Source organism: Carcharhinus amblyrhynchos, chromosome 22 (genome assembly GCF_965287045.1).
Source record: "Carcharhinus amblyrhynchos chromosome 22, sCarAmb.v2.hapA, whole genome shotgun sequence".
NCBI lineage: Eukaryota > Metazoa > Chordata > Chondrichthyes > Carcharhiniformes > Carcharhinidae > Carcharhinus > Carcharhinus amblyrhynchos.
The window spans coordinates 6,744,375-6,762,796 of NC_137345.1; the positions used below are offsets into that span (position 1 = coordinate 6,744,375).

Genomic DNA, 18,422 nt, shown 5'->3' on the forward strand with positions numbered 1-18,422 from the left:
ACCAACTGAACTTCCACATTCCCAACATGATACTGCTCCTTCCTAACTTAGATTAACTCACCTTACCCTATCCTGCCCAATCCAATATCAACCCAACCCAACCCCAACCTAACCCAACCTCAACCCCAACCCAACCCAACCCCAACCTAACCAACCCAACTCAACACCAACCCAACCCAACTCCAATCCCACCCCCAACCACAATCCAATCCCACCCAACGCCAACCTAACCCAACCCAACCAATCCAACCTCAACCCCAACCCAACCCAACTCCAACCACAATCCAATCCCACCCAATGCCAACCTAACCCAACCCAACCAACCCAACTCCAACCCAACCCCAACCGACACCAAACTAACTCAACCCAACCAACCCAACCCAACACAAGCCAACACAAGTCAACAAATCCAAGCCAGCCAAGCCAACAAAACCAACCCTAAGCCAACTCCAACCCAACCCAAACCAATCAATCCAACCCAAGCCAACCCAAGCCAACCCCAACCCAACCTAACCCCAACCCCAACCCAACCCTGTTCTAACCAACCCAGTTCTGACTAACCCTGCCCTAATCAACCCTGCCCTTCCTTCCCCTGTGATAATTGTGGAATCCATTGTCAAATAGGCACCAACAGCAAATAAACTACAAGGCTGCCTAAAATCTAATTACTGTTTCATTGTAATATTAACAGTATTATTTCATCTGCTACCCAGACATAGCACATCTTGAATGCCAACCTTTGATTGGTTGCTAAGCTGCCTTCCACTTGGAATGAAGCATACATAGAAATGAACATAGAAAATAGAAGCAGGAGGAGGCCATTTGGCCTTTCGAACCTGCTCTGCCGCTAGTTATGATCATGGCTAATCATCAGATTCAATACCCTGATCCCGTTTTCCCCATATATCCCTTGATCCTTTAGCCCCAAGAGTTATATCTAACTCCTCTAGAAATCACACAGCATTTTGGCCTCAGCTACTCTCTGTGGTAATGAATTCCACAGATTCAGAAAGTGGTGTTGGTGACCCAAAGGTCATCAAGTGACATCAAAATGATGGCATGATTTAATCTGAAATACAAAACAGCTCTCCTCATGATATGATTGGCTGGCAATATTGTTACTTCAGGTTGTAGTCAGAACTGAACTGGGTGAACTCGATTTAGGTCACCTGTTCTCGGTTACAAACTAATACATTATTTTCTCTACTGCTTTAACAATCAGAATTTTCCACCAAAGAAAGGAGAGTATCTGGGGGTCGATAAGTATGATCAATGAATGACACTGATTTATATGGAACAATTAGAGGTGTCAGGTGTATTGATGTCCATTCTGTGATCCCTCTATCTGACTCCCAGAGATCTCAAGTGGCTTTACCACTCCGACACACAAGATGAAAGGGACACAGGGACAAGAGGAAACCTCTCAGCTCCTCAAGTCTGCTCCGTCATTCCATTTGATCCTGGCTGATCTGTATCTTAACTCCCTCAATCCTGTGTCTTCCATGACCCTTAATAGCCCCCACCTAACACAAATTGGGTTTTCCCACATTGCTGACCCAGATAGGACTGACTGAGACCTCGCAGCTCCGGGCCTTGTGTTGACTGACCCATAGAAATATCCAGCATTTGCTCAAAGATTCAAGCTTAGCACAGCAGTTCATCCAGACTGCTCTCCAAATGCTGCCAGACTGAGATGTTAGCTCAATGGGTTCAGAAGTAAAACTCTGTTGGGTGGGGGTTGGAGGAAAGGGACATGGAAACAGGGGGAGGCTATTTAGCTTCTCAGGTCTGTTCTGCCATTCAGTGAGACCATAGAATCCCTACAGTGCAGAAGGAGGTGATTTGTCTCACCAAGTCTGCACCGACAACAATCCCACCCAGGCCCTATCACTATAACCCCACCTATTTAGCCTGCTAATCCCCTTGACACTAAGGGGCAATTTAGCATGGCCGGTCCATCTAACATGCACATCTGTGGACTGTGGGATGAAATCAGAGCAGCTGGAGGAAACCCAGACAGACACGGGGAGAATGTACAAACTCCACACAGACAGTGACCCGAGGCTGGAATCGAACCCGGGTCCCTGACACTGTGAGGCAGCAGCGCTAACCGCTGTGCCACCGTGCTAGCCTGCTAATCCCCCCTGACACTAACGGGCAATTTTAGCATGGCCAATCAACCTAACCCACAGACCTGTGGATTGTGGGAGGAAACCAGAGCACCCAAGGAAACCCACGCAGACACGGGGAGATGGTGCAAATTCAAAACAGACAGTTTAGTTCCGAGGCCGGAATCGAACCCGGGTCCCTGGCACTGTGAGGCAGCCATGCTAACCACTGTATCACCGTGCTGCCCTGTAGGTCATGGCCAATTTGCGATCTAACTTCAGGTGCTCATCATAGTCTCCTGTCCTTTAGCATCTTTAGATATTAAATTGTCATCAGTCCCAGTTTTAAGCTGTACATTTGATTTAGTTTGAATTGCTGTTTGCAGTAGAGACTTGAAACAATTTCTACTTAAATGCCTGAAAGGTCTGGCTCTAATTCTTTAGATGGTGCCCACCAGACCTAGGCACGCAGCCAGTAGAAATCATTTCTCTCTACCTACACTGTAAATTCCCCTTAATAATCTGAAAACTTCACTTAAATCACCCCTGAACCTTCTAAACTCCCAGCAACACAACCCAAACGTTTGTAATCTCTCCTTGGAATCTAATGCTTTGTTAGTAAGTGGGGCTGTTTGGAGGAAAATATCATTCAAGTAGGTTCACTGGCTTAAATGAATGGGAAGAGAAGCCCAGGAACTTCCAAGATCCAAGGGTCAAAAAAAAAGAAATGAGATTTAAAACTTTGTGAATGGAACACATTCTGCAAAGTAGCTGGTACCCCATGGAATCTACTCGGGCCTTGGAAACCCGAAAACCAAGAACGCTTGCTTGGATTATGCATTGTATATACAAATGTACAGTGCTGTGCATAGTATAAAGAAAGATTGTTCTATACAGCGCAGTCTCTGGTAATATTATTGTCCAATTTAACTTCCCATGTTACTATCTTCAAACCCAATTGATTACGAAATCATTTTGTTGATGTTTTCCACACGCAATTTTTTTTTACAAAAAAAAGGCTTTTTTTAACGTTTCTTTAGTAAGATTTTCCCCAGTCACCAAATGTATGAAATTTTCTACCTAAAATCGTAAGACAAATGTCACATTTCCTTTTAATACTATAAACAGTTTGGTGTTGGATGACTCATCCTTCATTGGGAAATGGCGTGCAGCAACAATGCAGGTGAGTGGTCACAGTCAGAGCTCCAGGCAGCCAATGGCAGTAAGGGTTAGGATGGCAGTGAAAATGATGTCATGGAGGACTTGTACCCCTGAGTTGTCCACCATCATGCTGGTACCTGCAGATCAAGAACAACATGATTATTTCATGATTACTTCAAGCAGCAGGGTGGCACAGTGGTTGGCACTGCTGCCTCACAGCGGCCAGGGACCCATGGGTTCGACTCCTGTTTTGGGTCATGGGAGTCTGCATGTTCTCCCCTAGTCTGTGTGGGTTTCCTCCAGGTGCTCCAGTTTCCTCCTGCTTATCCAAAGATGTGCGGGTTAGGTCGATTTTCCATGCGAAGTTGCCCTTTAGTGGTCAGGGGATTAGCAGAGTAAATTAGTGGGGTTATGCAGATAGGGCCTGGGTGGGATTGTGGTCAGTGGCAGACTCGATGGGCCGAATGCCTTCCCTTCTGCACTGTAGCTTTGGCACATTTTGCATGCAGGGACAAAATTGGATTGAACAGGCCTGATTTTCACTTAGAATTAAAATTGGGCCTTTCATGTCTATCATAGAATCCTTACAGAAGTCATTCAGCTCATTGAGTCTGCACCGTCAACAATCCCACCCAGGCCCTATCCCCATAACCCCGCATATGTAGCCTACTCATCCCCTTGGCAATAAGGGGCAACTTAGCGTGGCCAATTAACTTAACTCACACATCCTTGGACTGTGAGAGGAAACTGGAGCAATGGGAGGAAACCCACGCAGGCACGGGGAGAACATGCAAACTCCAAACATACGGTGACCGGAGGCTGGAATTGAACCCGGGTCCCTGGCGTTGTGAAGCAGCAGTGCGCAGCAGCAATGCGAACCACTGTGACACCTGTGTCAACTCCTGTACATGCACAGCATAGGATAATAATCAGCTCTTCACTGGCCTATGGGACTAGCATTGTTAGGGGTTATAGGCAGTGGGTTGGAGAATTCAGAACTTTAAGTAGAGAGGTGTGTTGTAAGCATCATCATCATCATCAGCCCTGATCTTATTGACTGGCGGAGCAGGCTCGAGGTGCCAGATGGCCTATTCCTGCTCCTAGTTCTTATGTTCTCATTATTGCACATATAAACAAGTCTCCACTGTTTCCTACAAACATTTGACATCAGCAGTTGAGGCAATGAGAAGAGACTAAGTCACGTTGTAATGAGCTCCCCATGTTTTGATGGAGCCACTGCCAGTGGCCCCAGCAGGTCTTACAGATTGGCAAAGAGTTATGAGGTAATGGTTGTCTGGTTAGACATTCCCTCAGAGAGTAAGCTAATGTTCTCTGGTGAGTCTTATGTTCTTATGAGTCCCTCAGCGATGCAGACAGAGAGAGACAAACACATCAGTGAGGCCCAGGGGAAAGGGAGACAGAACCGTGACGAGGCTGAAGAGTTACTTAAAAAAACAAACAACTCCATCAGATTCCTCAGAACTTTTCTGGAGAGTCAGCCATTATCCTACTAAAAGTACGTGTAAAGCATAAAGTTTCCACAGCAAGACATCTTAGTATAACTGAAGTTTTAACTACCCTGTCATCAACTTGATCCATAAAATCACAGAATCCATTCGGCCCATCAGGGTTGTCCTAGTTCTCCATGAGAGTAACAAAGTGGGACCCACTCACTCCCCTGCCTTTACCCCTGAACCCTGCTACTGTTTTTCTCTTTGGGTAATTACAAAATTCTCCTTTGGATGCCATGATTGAATCTACCTCCATCACACCATCGAGTGATCCTAACCACTCACCGTGTAAAACAGTTCTCCCTCTTGTTCATGGAAATAGAATCCCTTCTGTCCAGAAGGAGGCCATTCAGCCCATTAAACCTGAGCCGAGAACAATCCCACTCAGATCTTACCCGCGTAACCAAAAGTATTTACCCTGCTATTCCCCCTCACACTAAGGAGCAATTTAGCGTGGCCAATCTGCCTAACCTGCAAATCTTTGGACTGTGGGACGAAGCCAGAGCATCCGGAAGAAAACCCCATGTAGACATGGGAGGAACATACAAACTCCATACAATCAGTCACCCAAGCCAGGTCCCTGGCGCTGTGAGGCAGCAGTGCTAATCACTGTGCCACCGTGCCACCCTGGTATTAAATGGCAGCACTGACTCGATGGGCCAAATGGCCTACCCCGTCCCAATGTTCTTAAACTGTCTCCTGTTTAATACTTTATCCAACTCCCTTCCCCACGAACCCCATCAGTCATTCAGCAACTCTGGCAAATGATTCACTTGTGGATGAAAGACGCCAGTTTTTGCAGAGAGCAACTTAATCCAAGAGAATCACTGGCTGTGAGCTGCTTGTTCTCTCAGTTTCAGTATAAACAGCTACATGCCAAGTCTAAACCCATGTTGCTTTGCTATCCACACTGAATTGCAATGAAGGGTAGTCGCAAAAAAGAATGACCCTTTTACTTTTCTGCAATTAATTAAAAATCCTGGAAGAATCTCAGCACTGGACCAGGCTGAGATCTCCCCGTCTCTGTGTCTTTCTCAGAATGATTACCAATTAGCAGTAACCCAATTAAGCCTATTCTGAGGGGGGATTACTGGACTAATAATTCAAAGGGCTGGAATATTACCCTGGAGGCATGAGATCCAATCTCACCACAGCCGCTGAGAAGAGTTTAATTCAATTAAGTAATAAATCTGGGATAAATGGTAAGAGTGACCATGAAAGAATTTTTTGCAATTTATTTATTAGTGTCACAAGTAGGCTTACATTAATACGGTAATGATCAAAGAACAAAGAAGAGTGCGGCACAGGAACAGGCCTTTTGGCCATCCAAGCCTGTATCGATCACGTTTACCTATCGAAACCAACAGTTTATATCCCTCTATTCCCTGTTTGTTCATTCGTCTATCCAGATAAGTCTTAGATGTGGTTAATGTGACTTCCTCAACCTTCTCACTGGGCAGTGCATTCCAGGGTCCCACCACCCTCTGTGTAAAAAACTTCCCTGCACATCTCCACTGAACCTTCCCCACCACCCCCCCTTATTTTGAACTTGTGCCCCCCTTGTAATTACCATTTCTACCCTGGGAAAAATCTCCCAACAACTCACCCCATCCATACCCCTCCTAATTTTATAAACTTCTATCAGGTCACTCCTCAGTCCTTCCAGGGAGAACAATCCCAGTTTATTCAAACTCTCCTCAAAGCTAAAGTTGAAGTTACTGTGAAAATCCCCTTGCCGCCACACTCTGGCCCCTGTTTGGATACACTGAGGGAGAATTTAGCACGGCCAATACACCCTAACCAGCACATCTTTCGGATGGTGGGAGGAAACTGGAGCACCTGGAGGAAACTCTCCAGATATGGGGAGAAAGTGCAGACTCTGCACAGACAGGGACCAAAGCCGGGAATCGAACCCAGATTCCGAAGGCTGTGAGGCAGCAGTGCTTCCCACTGTGCTGCTCTGAGGGGAGAATGTTACCGCTCGCAGTTGGCCTGGAATTCAGGCCGGCTTCTGAGGCCGAAGAACAACATTGTTTCCCATCGATTCCGTACCTGAACTCTTTGATATTCGGATTCTTGCCGCTGCTCCGTCTCCGCCTTCTCCAGATGCGCGAATCATCACCAGGTAGCTCATGTCATTGGTAAACGGGATTTGCACAGAGTTTTTAATGGTTTCTATCACTTTAATATCCGACTGATCCTCAGCCTTGTACAACACCTAAAATAAAGGTTGGATTCTATTAGGACAGCTGTTAGATTACAACACAAAGCCATGAGATCCTCTGTAGCTCAACTCCCCGAATTATCTCAAAGTCCTTTGCATGCGATGAATTATTTCTCAAGTTGAATTCTGGTGATCATTGAATCTGTACAGTACATTCGGCCCATCGAACCTGCACCAACAACAATCCCACCCGGGCCCTATCCTCGTAACCCCTTGTGCTAATCCTGCAGAGGGGTTAGCACTGCTGTCTCACAGTGCCAGGGACTCAGGTTCAGTTCCAATCTCGGGTGACTGTCTGTGTGGAGCCTGCACCTTCTCCCTGTGTCTGTGTGGGATTCCTCCGGGTGCTCCGGTTTCCTCCCACATTCCAAAGACGTGCAGGTTAGGTGGACTGGCAATGCTAAACTGCTCCATAGTATCGGGGGACGAGCTAGGGGTAAATATATGGCATTACGAGGATTGGGCCTGAGTGGGATTGTTGTTGGTGCAGACTCAATGGGCCAAATGTCCTTTGAAAAATAATGGCCTCCTCCTGTATTGTAGGGACTCTATGATTCTAACGATTTGCAAACAACCCTGCCCTCCCCAGACTAATTTCCTGGAGGTGAGATTGAAAATTGGAATTATCCAGTGGATCCTTAGCAGCAACCCCTCCCACCTTCCACTCCCCTCTGCCCCCTCCATCCTCGCAGCATTGGGAATAGGATCTGCTACCTGAAGGCATCGGTAGTGGATTGGTAGGCCGCTATTCCAGGCAGGCTTTCAGGCCCTCTTTGCCTGCCCACAACTGTGGCCTCCACAATGGCCACTGCCACCACTCTTCCTTTCCCAATCGTCGCTCTGGCCGGGATAGATTTGGGATCTGCCTGTGGGGGAGTGTCCGTGGCAGAGTGGGTCAGGCCCGACTGTGGGCAGGGGGGCTGAAGACGAAGGTACAGGATGACCTGAGGGATGGATTCCTGAGCAAACAGCGGCGGAAATGCTCTCCAGAATTTACCTTGTATCCTTCTACAGCAGATTCATTCTCAAAAGCCTTGACGTGATCCCACTTGATTCTGACCCAAGATCCGATCGACTTCCAGGAAATTTTACCCGGTGAGCGGTTTGGAGCTGCAGAGAGGAAGAACGGGACAGTAAAGCACTTCAATCCCAAATGGAACCAGGTCTACCCAAGCACATTCCGCAGGATTATCCTTTGGAATTCCATCGTCAATCCAACAAAATGAAGTGAAGTTTGTAAAGGGGAGGTGACGGCCTTGTGATATTATCGCCAGACCATTAATCCAGAAACCCAGTGAATATTCTGGGGATTAAAGTAAATTCCTGTGGATGCTGGAATCTGAAACCAAAAGGGAAAATGCTGGAAAATCTCAGCAGCTCTGGCAGCATCAGCCGTGATGTGGAGTTGACGGCATTGGACTGAGGTAGGCATGGTAAGTAGTCTCACAACTCCAGATTAAAGTCCAACACATTCCTACCAAATAAACCTGTTGGACTTTAACCTGGTGTTGTGAGACTTCTTGCAGCATCAGTAAGGAGAGAAAAGAGATGACGTTTTGCGTCCAGTCGACCCTTTGCCAAAGGGTTGACAAAGGGTTGTCTGGACTCGAAACGTCAGCTCTTTTCTTTCCCTACAGATGCTGCCTGACCTGCTGAGATTTTCTTGCGTTTTCTCTTATGATAATATTCTGGGGACCCAGATTCAAATCCCTCCACCATAGATGGTGGAATTTGAAGTCAATAAAAAAAATCTGGAATTAAGGATCTACTGATGATCATCAAACTGTTGTCGATTGTTGGAAAAACCCATCTGGTTCACTAATGTCCTTTAGGGAAGGAAATCTGCCGTCCTTACCCGGTCTGGCCTACATGTGACTGCAGAGCCACACAGCAATGTGGTTTACTCTTAAATGCCCTTGAGCAAAAAGTTAAAGTTTATTTATTATTTGTTAGTCACAAGTAGGCTTACATTAACACTGCAATGAAGTTACTGTGACAATCCCCTGGTTGCCACACTCTGGCGCCTGTTCGGGTACACTGAGGGAGAATTTAGCACGGCCAATACACCTAACCGGCACGTCTTTTGGGCTGTGGGAGGAAACCGGAGCACCCGGAGGAAACCCACGCAGACACAGGGAGAATGTTCAGACTCCACATAGACAGTGGCCGAAGAAGGGGATTGAACCCCAGTCCCCGGCGCTGTGAGACAGCTGTGATAACCACTGTGCCACCGTGCCACCCATCTAGGGATGGGCAGTAAATGCTAGCCAGCCTGCGATGCCCATGTCCCATGAATGAGAAAAAAAGGGTTAAAGATCAGAGTGGTTGGCACTAATGATGTAACAATGATGCACTGTCCCACGACTAAGAAGCCCAGATGGGTAGAACCTCATGTTGAGTGTCGAGATATATAAATCTATAAATAAACAAGAATTTTTTTTTGCTAATGACAGTCCTTGGTAGCACTGTTAGAGTAACAGGTGAACTCTAAATAAAACCCGCAGTCAAGACGAAACAAACATTTGTGAAAAGAATAAATAATTAGCATCATCCACTATTAATATCTGATTAAATAAATAGATGAGATGTGTATTCAGGTCTTCAGAGGCACTCGCTGTGTCTTCACCTCGGGCTGTTTGTGTGCCACTGCTCATTGCTAAGAGATAGGAATAAAACAAAACCATCCTTCCCCTGTCCTTCAGCGTGTGAATACAAGTCTCTGACCGGAGTCGCTCATTGTGAACGTTCTGTGTTTGTTTATTAATGTCACAAGTAGGCCTACATTAACACTACAATGAAGTTGCTGTGAAAATTCCCTAGTCGCCACAATCCGGCACCTGTTCGGATACACTGAGGGAGAATTTAGCATGGCCAATGCACCCAACCGGACTGTGGGAGGAAACATAAGAACATAAACCGGAGCACCCAGAGGAAACCCATGCAGACATGGAAAAACATGTAGACCCCACACAGCGATCCAAGCCTCGCACCGCCACCATTTTTAGCTTTTCACCATTGAAATCTCATTTAAGCCATTTGATTATGGTTCAAAGTTCTTAACAAGTGGATAAGAGGCTGTGTGGAGATCAGTTAAGCTCCATTGTCTAGCCCTGGTCAATTGTTTGCCGAGACAATAAGTGTCGGTTACCTATTTAACCTGTGAGCATTGTAGCTTTACACCCCAACCCAATCTCATCTTCTATCTCACAGTCCCTACATAGGCAAGGTCCAGGGGGCACTTATTGGATAGAGATTAGGAGCAGGAATCATGGCTGCATTTTTCTTTCCCTAAGGCTAACTCTTTATTTTATAAACTTTATTTATTTAATAGTGTCACAAGTAGGCTTACATTAACATTACAATGAACATAAGAACATAAGAACATAAGAAATAGGAGCAGGAGTAGGCCATAAAAATCCCCTAGTTGCCACGCTCCAGCGCCTGTTCAGGTACACGGAGGGAGAATTTAGGACTGTGCGACAATATATTTCTGAGACAGGATGGTGACTGGTTCGGAATGGGAACTTGCATAAGAACATAAGAACATAAGAAATAGGAGCAGGAGTAGGCCATCTAGCCCTTCGAGCCTGCCCCGCCATTCAATAAGATCATGGCTGATCTGTCATGGCTCAGTTCCACATTCCCGCCCTCTCCCCATAACCCTTAATCCCCTCTCTTATCAAAAACCCATCAACCCGCTTCTTAAAAATATTTAGCGAGGCAGCCTCCACCACCTCAACGGGCAGAGAATTCTAGAGATTCACCATCCTTTGAGTGAGGAAGTTCCTCCTCAACTCCGTTCTAAACCGCCCCCCCTTTATCTTGAGGCTGTGTCCCCTAGTCCTACTGTCCTTTCTCAGCGGGAAGAGTCTCTCCAGCTTGCAGCTGGTGATGTTTCCATGTGTCTGCTGCCTTTGTCTTTCTAGGCGGTAGAGGGTGTGGGTCTGGAAGCTGCTGTTGAAGGAGCTTTGATGAGCTGCTGCAGTGCATCTTGGAGATGGTCCACACTGCAACCACTGTGTGTCACTTATGGAGGGAGTGAATGTTTTGGGCGGTGAATGGGTTGCCCACAACAGGGACTGCTATCTAGAACATGGAACATAGAAAAACTACAGCTCAAACAGGCTCTTTGGCCCACAAGTTGCGCCGAACATCTTTACCTACTAGGCTCACCTATGACCCTCAATCTTACTAAGTCCCATTTACTTATCCAGAAATCTCTTAAAAGACCCTATCAAATCCGCCTCCACCACCACTGCCATTCTCTTGGATGGTGATGAGCTTCTTGAGTGTTGTCGAAGCCACACTCACGTGGAGAATATTCCACCACACTCCTGACTTGTGCCTGTGACGGAGTCAGGGGGTGAGTTACGTTTTACAGAATTCCCAGAGTCTGTCCTGCTCTTGTCGTCACAGTATTTATACGGCAGGGTCCAGTTCGGTTTCCACAGGATGTTGACAGTGGGGGTTTCGGCGATGGTAATGCCATCATTACGATGGCACAGTGGTTATGATTGCTGTTTTACAAAGCCAGCTACCCGAGCTCGATTCCCGGCTTGGGCCACTGTCTGTGTGCAGTTTGACCCCGTATCTGAGTGGGTTTCCTCCGTGTGTTCCAGTTTCCTCTCACACTCCAAAGTTGTGTGGGTTAGGTGGATTGGCCATGCTAAATTGGCCCTTAGTGTCGGGGGCCATGAGCTAGGACAGGTGCATGGGGTTGGGGCCTGGTTGGGACTGTGGTCGGTGCAGATACGATGGTCTGAATGGCCTCCCCCTGCACTGGGGGATTCTATAGGATTCTATGAATGTCGAATGAAGATGATTTGATTCTTTCTTGTTGGAGATGGTCATTGCTTGTCAGCTGTGTGGCACAAATGCTGGCTGCAAGTTCTCAGTCCAAACCTGAAAGTTGCCCAGGTCTTGCTGCGTGGAGGCATGGACTGTTTCAGTATCTGTGGAGTTGTGATCTGAACGATCAGGACTTCAGACCCATGAGGAGGTCTGTTTTATCGAGTTTCCTAGACCGATAAGAGTGAAAGAAGATTCGTGTATTGGCTATCTGTGACTTTTGATAAATACATATATCAGAGTCCTTGGGATATGGGTAATATTGGTAACGCCCTGAGACTATTACAGGTCAGTGAAGTCATACACTGGACAGGACAGGCAGTGAGGGTGGAAGTGATTCCTTTTCAAAGATTCCCTATAATGCAGAAGGTGGCCATTTGGCCCATTGAGACTGCACTGACCACAATTCCACCCAGGCCCTATCCCCACAACCTCATGCATTTACCCTAGCTAGTTCCCCTGACACTAATTGGCAATTCAGCATGGCCAATCCACCTAATCTTTGGACATTGAGAGAGAATTTATCATGGCCAATCCACCTAACCTGCACATCTTTGGAGTGTGGGAAGAAACTGGAGCACCCAGAGGAAACCCACGCAGACATGGGGAGAATGTGCAAACTCCACACAGACAGTGACCCGAGGCTGGAATTGAACCCTGGTCTCTGGTAACCACTGTGCCACCGTGCCATCCTGACTTCTGTGTTGACAACGAGTGGGTTTTCCTTAGCGCATTGCAGAGCTTCACTGGAGCCTTTGTCTCTTCCAACACATCTGGCGGAATTTTCCTTTCCTGAACTTAATCCCGTGGCGGGGGCAGGGATTGTTTTTCATTGCAGAAGCTGTTGGGAATCTATGCGGAATCCTGTGATCCCGGCCTCATTAATGTCGGGGGTTTCATAGAATCCTGCAGGAGGCCATTCTGCCCATAATAGCTGGACCAACTACAATCCCAACCAGGCCCTATTCCCTGACATTTACCCTGCTAGTCCCCCCGACACTGGGGATAATTTAATGGATTTCCTGCTCTTTCTCACGGTGAATCTGCCTGCATGGCATGTGCCCGTTCATCATACCTGCCAGCTGTACTTTAACACTGCCTGGGCAGCAACTTTAGCCACCGCGTTGATTGTGGTGAAGGCCAGAAGAGGATACGGAACTCTGGCTCCCAAGTTCAACCTGGGCTTCGTGACCAATCAATGGAAGGCCAGGAAGGATAGAGGAAGCTGGGCAAAGAATCGGACCCCACATTGCGGCGAACCTCCAGTGCGAGCCCAGCAAGAACCACTAACGACGTGCCTCTGTGTCACATCTATATTCAGTAAGAAGTCTCACAACACCAAGATAAAGTCCAACAGATTGGACCTGTTAAACCTGTTGCGCTTTAACCTGGTGTTGTGAGACTTGTTACTGCGCCCACCCCAGTCCAACACCGGCATCTCCACATCATTACATGTGTATTGGCAGGGCACGCATCCAAGCAGTGTAAATGCATAGAATGGACACGTGTGTGGGTGGAACATACAAACAGGCAAAGCACTGCTGAAAGGCAATGGCCCAGTGGTGTTATTGCTGGACTATTAATCCAGAAACTCAGCTAATGTTCTGGGGACCCGGGTTCAAACCTGTCACAGGTGAAATTTGAATTCAATAAAAAATCTCCAGAATTAAGAATCTACTGATGACCATGAAGCCATTGCTGATTGGCGGGAAAACCCATCTGGTTCACTAATGTCCTTTAGGAAAGGAAATCTGCCGTCCTTACCCGGTCTGGCCTACATGTGACTCCAGAGCCACAGCAATGTGGTTGATTCTCAACTGTCCTCAGGCAATAAATGCTGGCCCAGCCAATGACGCCCATATCCCACAAGTGAATAAAAGAAAAATATTGGTCCTGCCAGTAATAGATGCCTTTAGTATTTGTTAATGTTAAGCTCGTATCCCCCAATTCAAATCAAGTACTTTTCATACATTATTGATGTCTCTGAACCTTTTAAAGGTTTGAACTCTGTCTCTGCTCCACTCTGTGTGTGAAGCCGTTTCTCCCTATTGGATTTATTAGTGAATATTTTATATTTATGAGCCACTCGGTTAAGTGGAGGATCCGGACATCTAATTCTGTTCGAGCTTTAAACCCTGAAATAGCAGCCGCGGACTCACGTGCTTTCTTGGTGATGACGGTGGTGGAGGGACTGGAAGGACCACTCCCAGCGCTGTTGTAAGCCCGGACCTCCACGTGGTAAAGAGTGCTTGGCTTCAGTCCCGGGACACGGGCTGACAACTCAAGGCCAGGGGTTCTCACGCGATCAGCTGAGGCCTCCTTGTCATTTTCCCTCCAGTACCTTATCTTTGGAGATGTAACAAGGACACAAGAGAGAAACAAATGGAGAGCATTAGAGGAGAAGATAAGGAAGCGACGGACAAAAGTCAGGCAGATTGGCGATGGCCATTTCGCATTGACATCTCAGAGGTCACTTTGGCTCGGTTCCATGGCATCGAATGGATCAGAAGCCTGTTTTATATCGTTTCTGTTGAAGACAGTGGAAATGAACTTTGAGTTGAGATTCGAAATCTCTTTTCTCCCAGGACGTTCCTGCTCTGAAAGGAGGTGACTGCCTCCAATACCTCAAAGCCATTGCTCCTCTCGTGTGGGTCTAGTAAGAGTTTGTCTGCTGGCTATTCCACTGTGGAAACATCACAGTGAAGGCTAACCCTGTCCGCCACCCATGCACCACCCCACTCCGGGTTTCCTCCGGGTGATCTGGTTTCCTCCCACAGTCCGAAAGGTGCGCTGGTTAGATGCTAAATTTTCCCTCAGCGTACCCGAACAAGCTCTGGAGTGTGGCGACTGGGGGATTTTCACGGTAACTTCATTGCAGTGTTAATGTAAGCTGAATGTTTCAAAGTTTGATGATTAGTCACAAATAAGGCTTACATTAACACTGCAATGACGTTACTGTGAAATTCCCCTCGTCGCCACATTCCAGCACCTGTTCGTGTCAATGCACCTAACCAGCACAACTTTCAGACTGTGGGAGGAAACCGGAGCACCCGGAGGGAGCCCACGCAGACATGGGGAGAATGTGTAAACTCCACACAGTGACCCAAGCCGGGAATCGAACCCGCGTCCTTGGCGCTGTGAGGCAGCAGTGCTAACCATTGTGGCACCATGCCTCGTGATACCAATGAATAAATAAAATAAATAAATTCACAGAAATTACTGGGCAGCATTTGGAAGAAAGTTTTATTTCATCTTCTCCTCGGAATGTTGACATCAGCTCAATGTCCCCCCCTCTGAATCGGGTCAGTTTGAATAGAAAGGTGAACTCCGAGAGAGTACTTTGGTGACCTCCCAACCAGAGCGCAATTCTTCCAGTGAACACTGCTGTGACAGAGGAAATGTGGCGGCCAATTGATGCACAGCAGGATCCCACACATGAAGCAATGTGAAAATGATCAGGTTTTAAGTTGGTTTTGAGATGAACATTAAAATCATAGAATCCCTACAGCACAGAAGGAGGCCAACCAGCCCATCGAGTCTGCACCAACAGCAATCCCACCTAGACTCTATCCCGGTAACCCCACATATTTACCCAGCTAATCCCTCTAACCTACACTTCCCGGGACACACTGAGGGGCAATTTAGCTTGGCCAATGGTGGGGAGGGGGAAGTGGGGGAGGAAGGGTGGGGGGGTTGCCAGCTCCGAATTCACATGCCCGCAGTCCATGCCCAAAACTGAACACTCAGCCTAATGGGAAGGCGGAATGGACCAATCAGAAACTCACCTCATAGCCCAGCAGTATGCCATTCATGGTGACCTGTTCGACTGCACTCCAGCTCACCTCGATTTCCGAGGAGGACAGGCTTCTCGCCGACACCCGAGAGGGGGCAACGCTCGGTTCTGAGGGGAGGGAGAAAGATTGGTTAGAAATGTGTTGAAAGACAAGGTGAATGTGCAGGTGAGCAGACAGTCAGATTGGACAACGGGCTTCACTTTACCTGTCCTTGCTGGGCCTGTTTTTGGTGGGAGTGCACACAGTTAGGGTGGGCGCCACGTCCAATCCAACTATCAATGCACCTACCCGCGAGCTTACCCCCATAATACAGGGATGGGGGGGTGCGGGGGCAGGGCGCAGACACTGAGATCAGCAGTCCACCCACCCATCATGGTTAAGTTGGTAAACCTTGGGCAAAACAGCCAGCATAATTAAGGACCCCACGCACCCCAGACATTCTCTCTTCCACTTTCTTCCTTTGGGAAAAAGATACTAAAGTCTGATGTCACGTACTAACCAACTCAAGAGCAACTTCTTCCCTGCTGCTATCAGACTTTTGAATGGACCTACCTCACATTAAGTTGATCTTTCTCTACACCCTAGCTATGACTGCAACACTACATTCCGCACTCTCTCCTTTCCTTCTCTATGAATGGTATGTTTTATCTGTATAGCGTGCAAGAAACAGTACTTTCCATTGTATGTTAATACATGTGACAATAACCATAAAATCAAATAAAACCAGGGCTAGTTAAGATTGTTACCATGCCATTTGACCCTGATAATACGTTGCCCACCTCATAAAATGGTTAGTGAGCAGTTGGGCAGTTTAATTTCGTTTTAAAATGAATTAATCAAAAGGAAGTGGGGTGGTTCCAGCTTCAGGAGTTGTCCTCTGCTAATTGTGGGGGGCACGATATCCTTCAGATAGACCACCCAATTCTTCCTCCCCAATCATAACCTTAAACCCACCACTGCTCCACTTGCCCGGATGGGAGTAACTCCAACACTCAAAAAGCTCAACACCTTCCAGGAAAAAGTAGCCCCACATTCCCGGCATCCCATCAACCATCAAAAACATTCACTCCCACCACCCCTGACGGAGGGTGACAGCCATGTGTGTGTTCCATCTAAATGATGCACTGCAGGAACTCGCCTTCGGCAGCACCTTGCAAATCAATGACCTCTACCACCGAGAAGGAGCAGGGCAGCAGATACTTGTGAACTGTGCCACATGGAAGTTCCACTCCAACTCACTCACCAACCTGACTTGGAAGAGTTTTGGACATTCCTTCACTGTCGCTGAGTCAAAATCTTGGCAATCCCTCCCTAACAGCACTGGGAGTACCTACACTACATGGACTGCAACGGTAGTGGAAGCTGATACGATAGTGACTTTTAAGGGGCGCCTTGACAAGTACATGAATAGGATGGGAATCGAGGGATATGGTCCCCGGAAGGGTAGGGGGTTTTAGTTCAGTCGGGCAGCATGGTCGGTGCAGGCTTGGAGGGCCGAAGGGTCTGTTCCTGTGCTGTAATTTTCTTTGTTCTTTGGTTCAAGAAAGCAGCTCACATCACTTCCTCAATGGCTATTAGGGAGGGGCAATGAATGTTTGATTTAGCCAGCAAATCCCACATGAATGAATAATTAAAAAAAGTACACATTGATCTTCCTTCGTAAGCGTAATGGTACAGCTAGCAGTAAAAAAAAGCTAATGGTATGTTGGCCTTCACAGTGAGAGGATTTGAGTATAGGGATAAGGATATTTTACTGTAATTGAATAAAGCATTAGGGAGGCCACACCTGGAGTATTATGTGTAGTTTTGGTGCCCTTATCTCAGGAAGAATGTCCTTGCTATAGAGGGAGTACAATGAACGTTTACCAGGCTGATTCCTGAGATGGCAGGTCTGTCATATGAGGAGAGACTAAGTTAGTTAGGATTATATTCACAGGAGTTTAGAAGAGTGAGCGGGGATCCCATAGAAACTTATAAAATTCTAACAGGGTTAGACAGGGTAGATTCAGGAAGAGTGTTCCCAGTGTTGGGGGAGTCCAGAACTAGGGGTCATAGTTTGAGGATAAGGGGTAAACCTTTTAGAACTGAGGTGAGGAGAAATTTCTTCACCCAGAGGTTGGTGAATGTGTGGAATTCATTACCACAGAAAGTAGTTGAAGCCAAAATGTTGTGTGATTTCAAGAAGAAATTAGATATAGCTCTTGGGGCCAAAGGGATTGGGGGAAATGGGAGGAAGAGGGGATCAGGATATTGAATTCGGTGATCAGCTCTGATCATAATAATGTGGAGATGCCGGCGTTGGACTGGGGATGGGCACAGTAAGAAGTCTCACAACCCCAGGTTAAAATCCAACAGGTTTATTTGGAATCATGAGCTTTCAGGGACACACCTGACGAAGGGGCAGCGCTCCAAAAGCTTGTGATTCCAAATAAACCTGTTGGACTTTAACCTGGTGTTGTGAGATTTCTTGCTATGATCATAATGATTAGTGGGGCAGGCTCGAGGGGTTGAATTGCCTACTCCTGCTTCTAGTTTCTATGTTTGTATGTTTCTGGGAACTACGCTTTGGAAAGGATGGCAAAGCTTTGGGGACAATGCGGAATGAGCTTGCTAGAATGGCGCCAGAGATATAGGACTACAGTTCGATAGAAAGACTGGGGACGATGCAAATACTCTCCGTTGGTGACAGATTGTCTAGAGATTTTCAAAATCTTGAGGGTTTTAACAGAGTAAATAAGGAGAAACCATTTCCACTGAGAGGAGGGGCAGTAACCAG

The 18,422-nt window shown here is 47.0% G+C and overlaps 1 protein-coding gene across 2 annotated transcripts in view; it reads right to left on the reverse strand.

The window, feature by feature from the left end:
- Positions 1 to 498: 498 nt before the first annotated feature.
- Positions 499 to 18,422, reverse strand: part of cntn2 (contactin 2) — a 175,756-nt gene continuing 157,832 nt past the window's right edge. For both annotated transcript variants that reach the window (XM_080209753.1, XM_080209756.1), the window contains exons 19-23: positions 15,638 to 15,753; positions 14,012 to 14,198; positions 8,002 to 8,114; positions 6,833 to 6,998; positions 499 to 3,406 (exon numbers count right to left, since the gene is read on the reverse strand). In XM_080209753.1, coding sequence (XP_080065879.1) covers positions 3,306 to 3,406; positions 6,833 to 6,998; positions 8,002 to 8,114; positions 14,012 to 14,198; positions 15,638 to 15,753 — 683 coding nt within the window. In that variant the 3' untranslated portion in view covers positions 499 to 3,305. The remainder of the gene's footprint in view (positions 3,407 to 6,832; positions 6,999 to 8,001; positions 8,115 to 14,011; positions 14,199 to 15,637; positions 15,754 to 18,422) is intronic.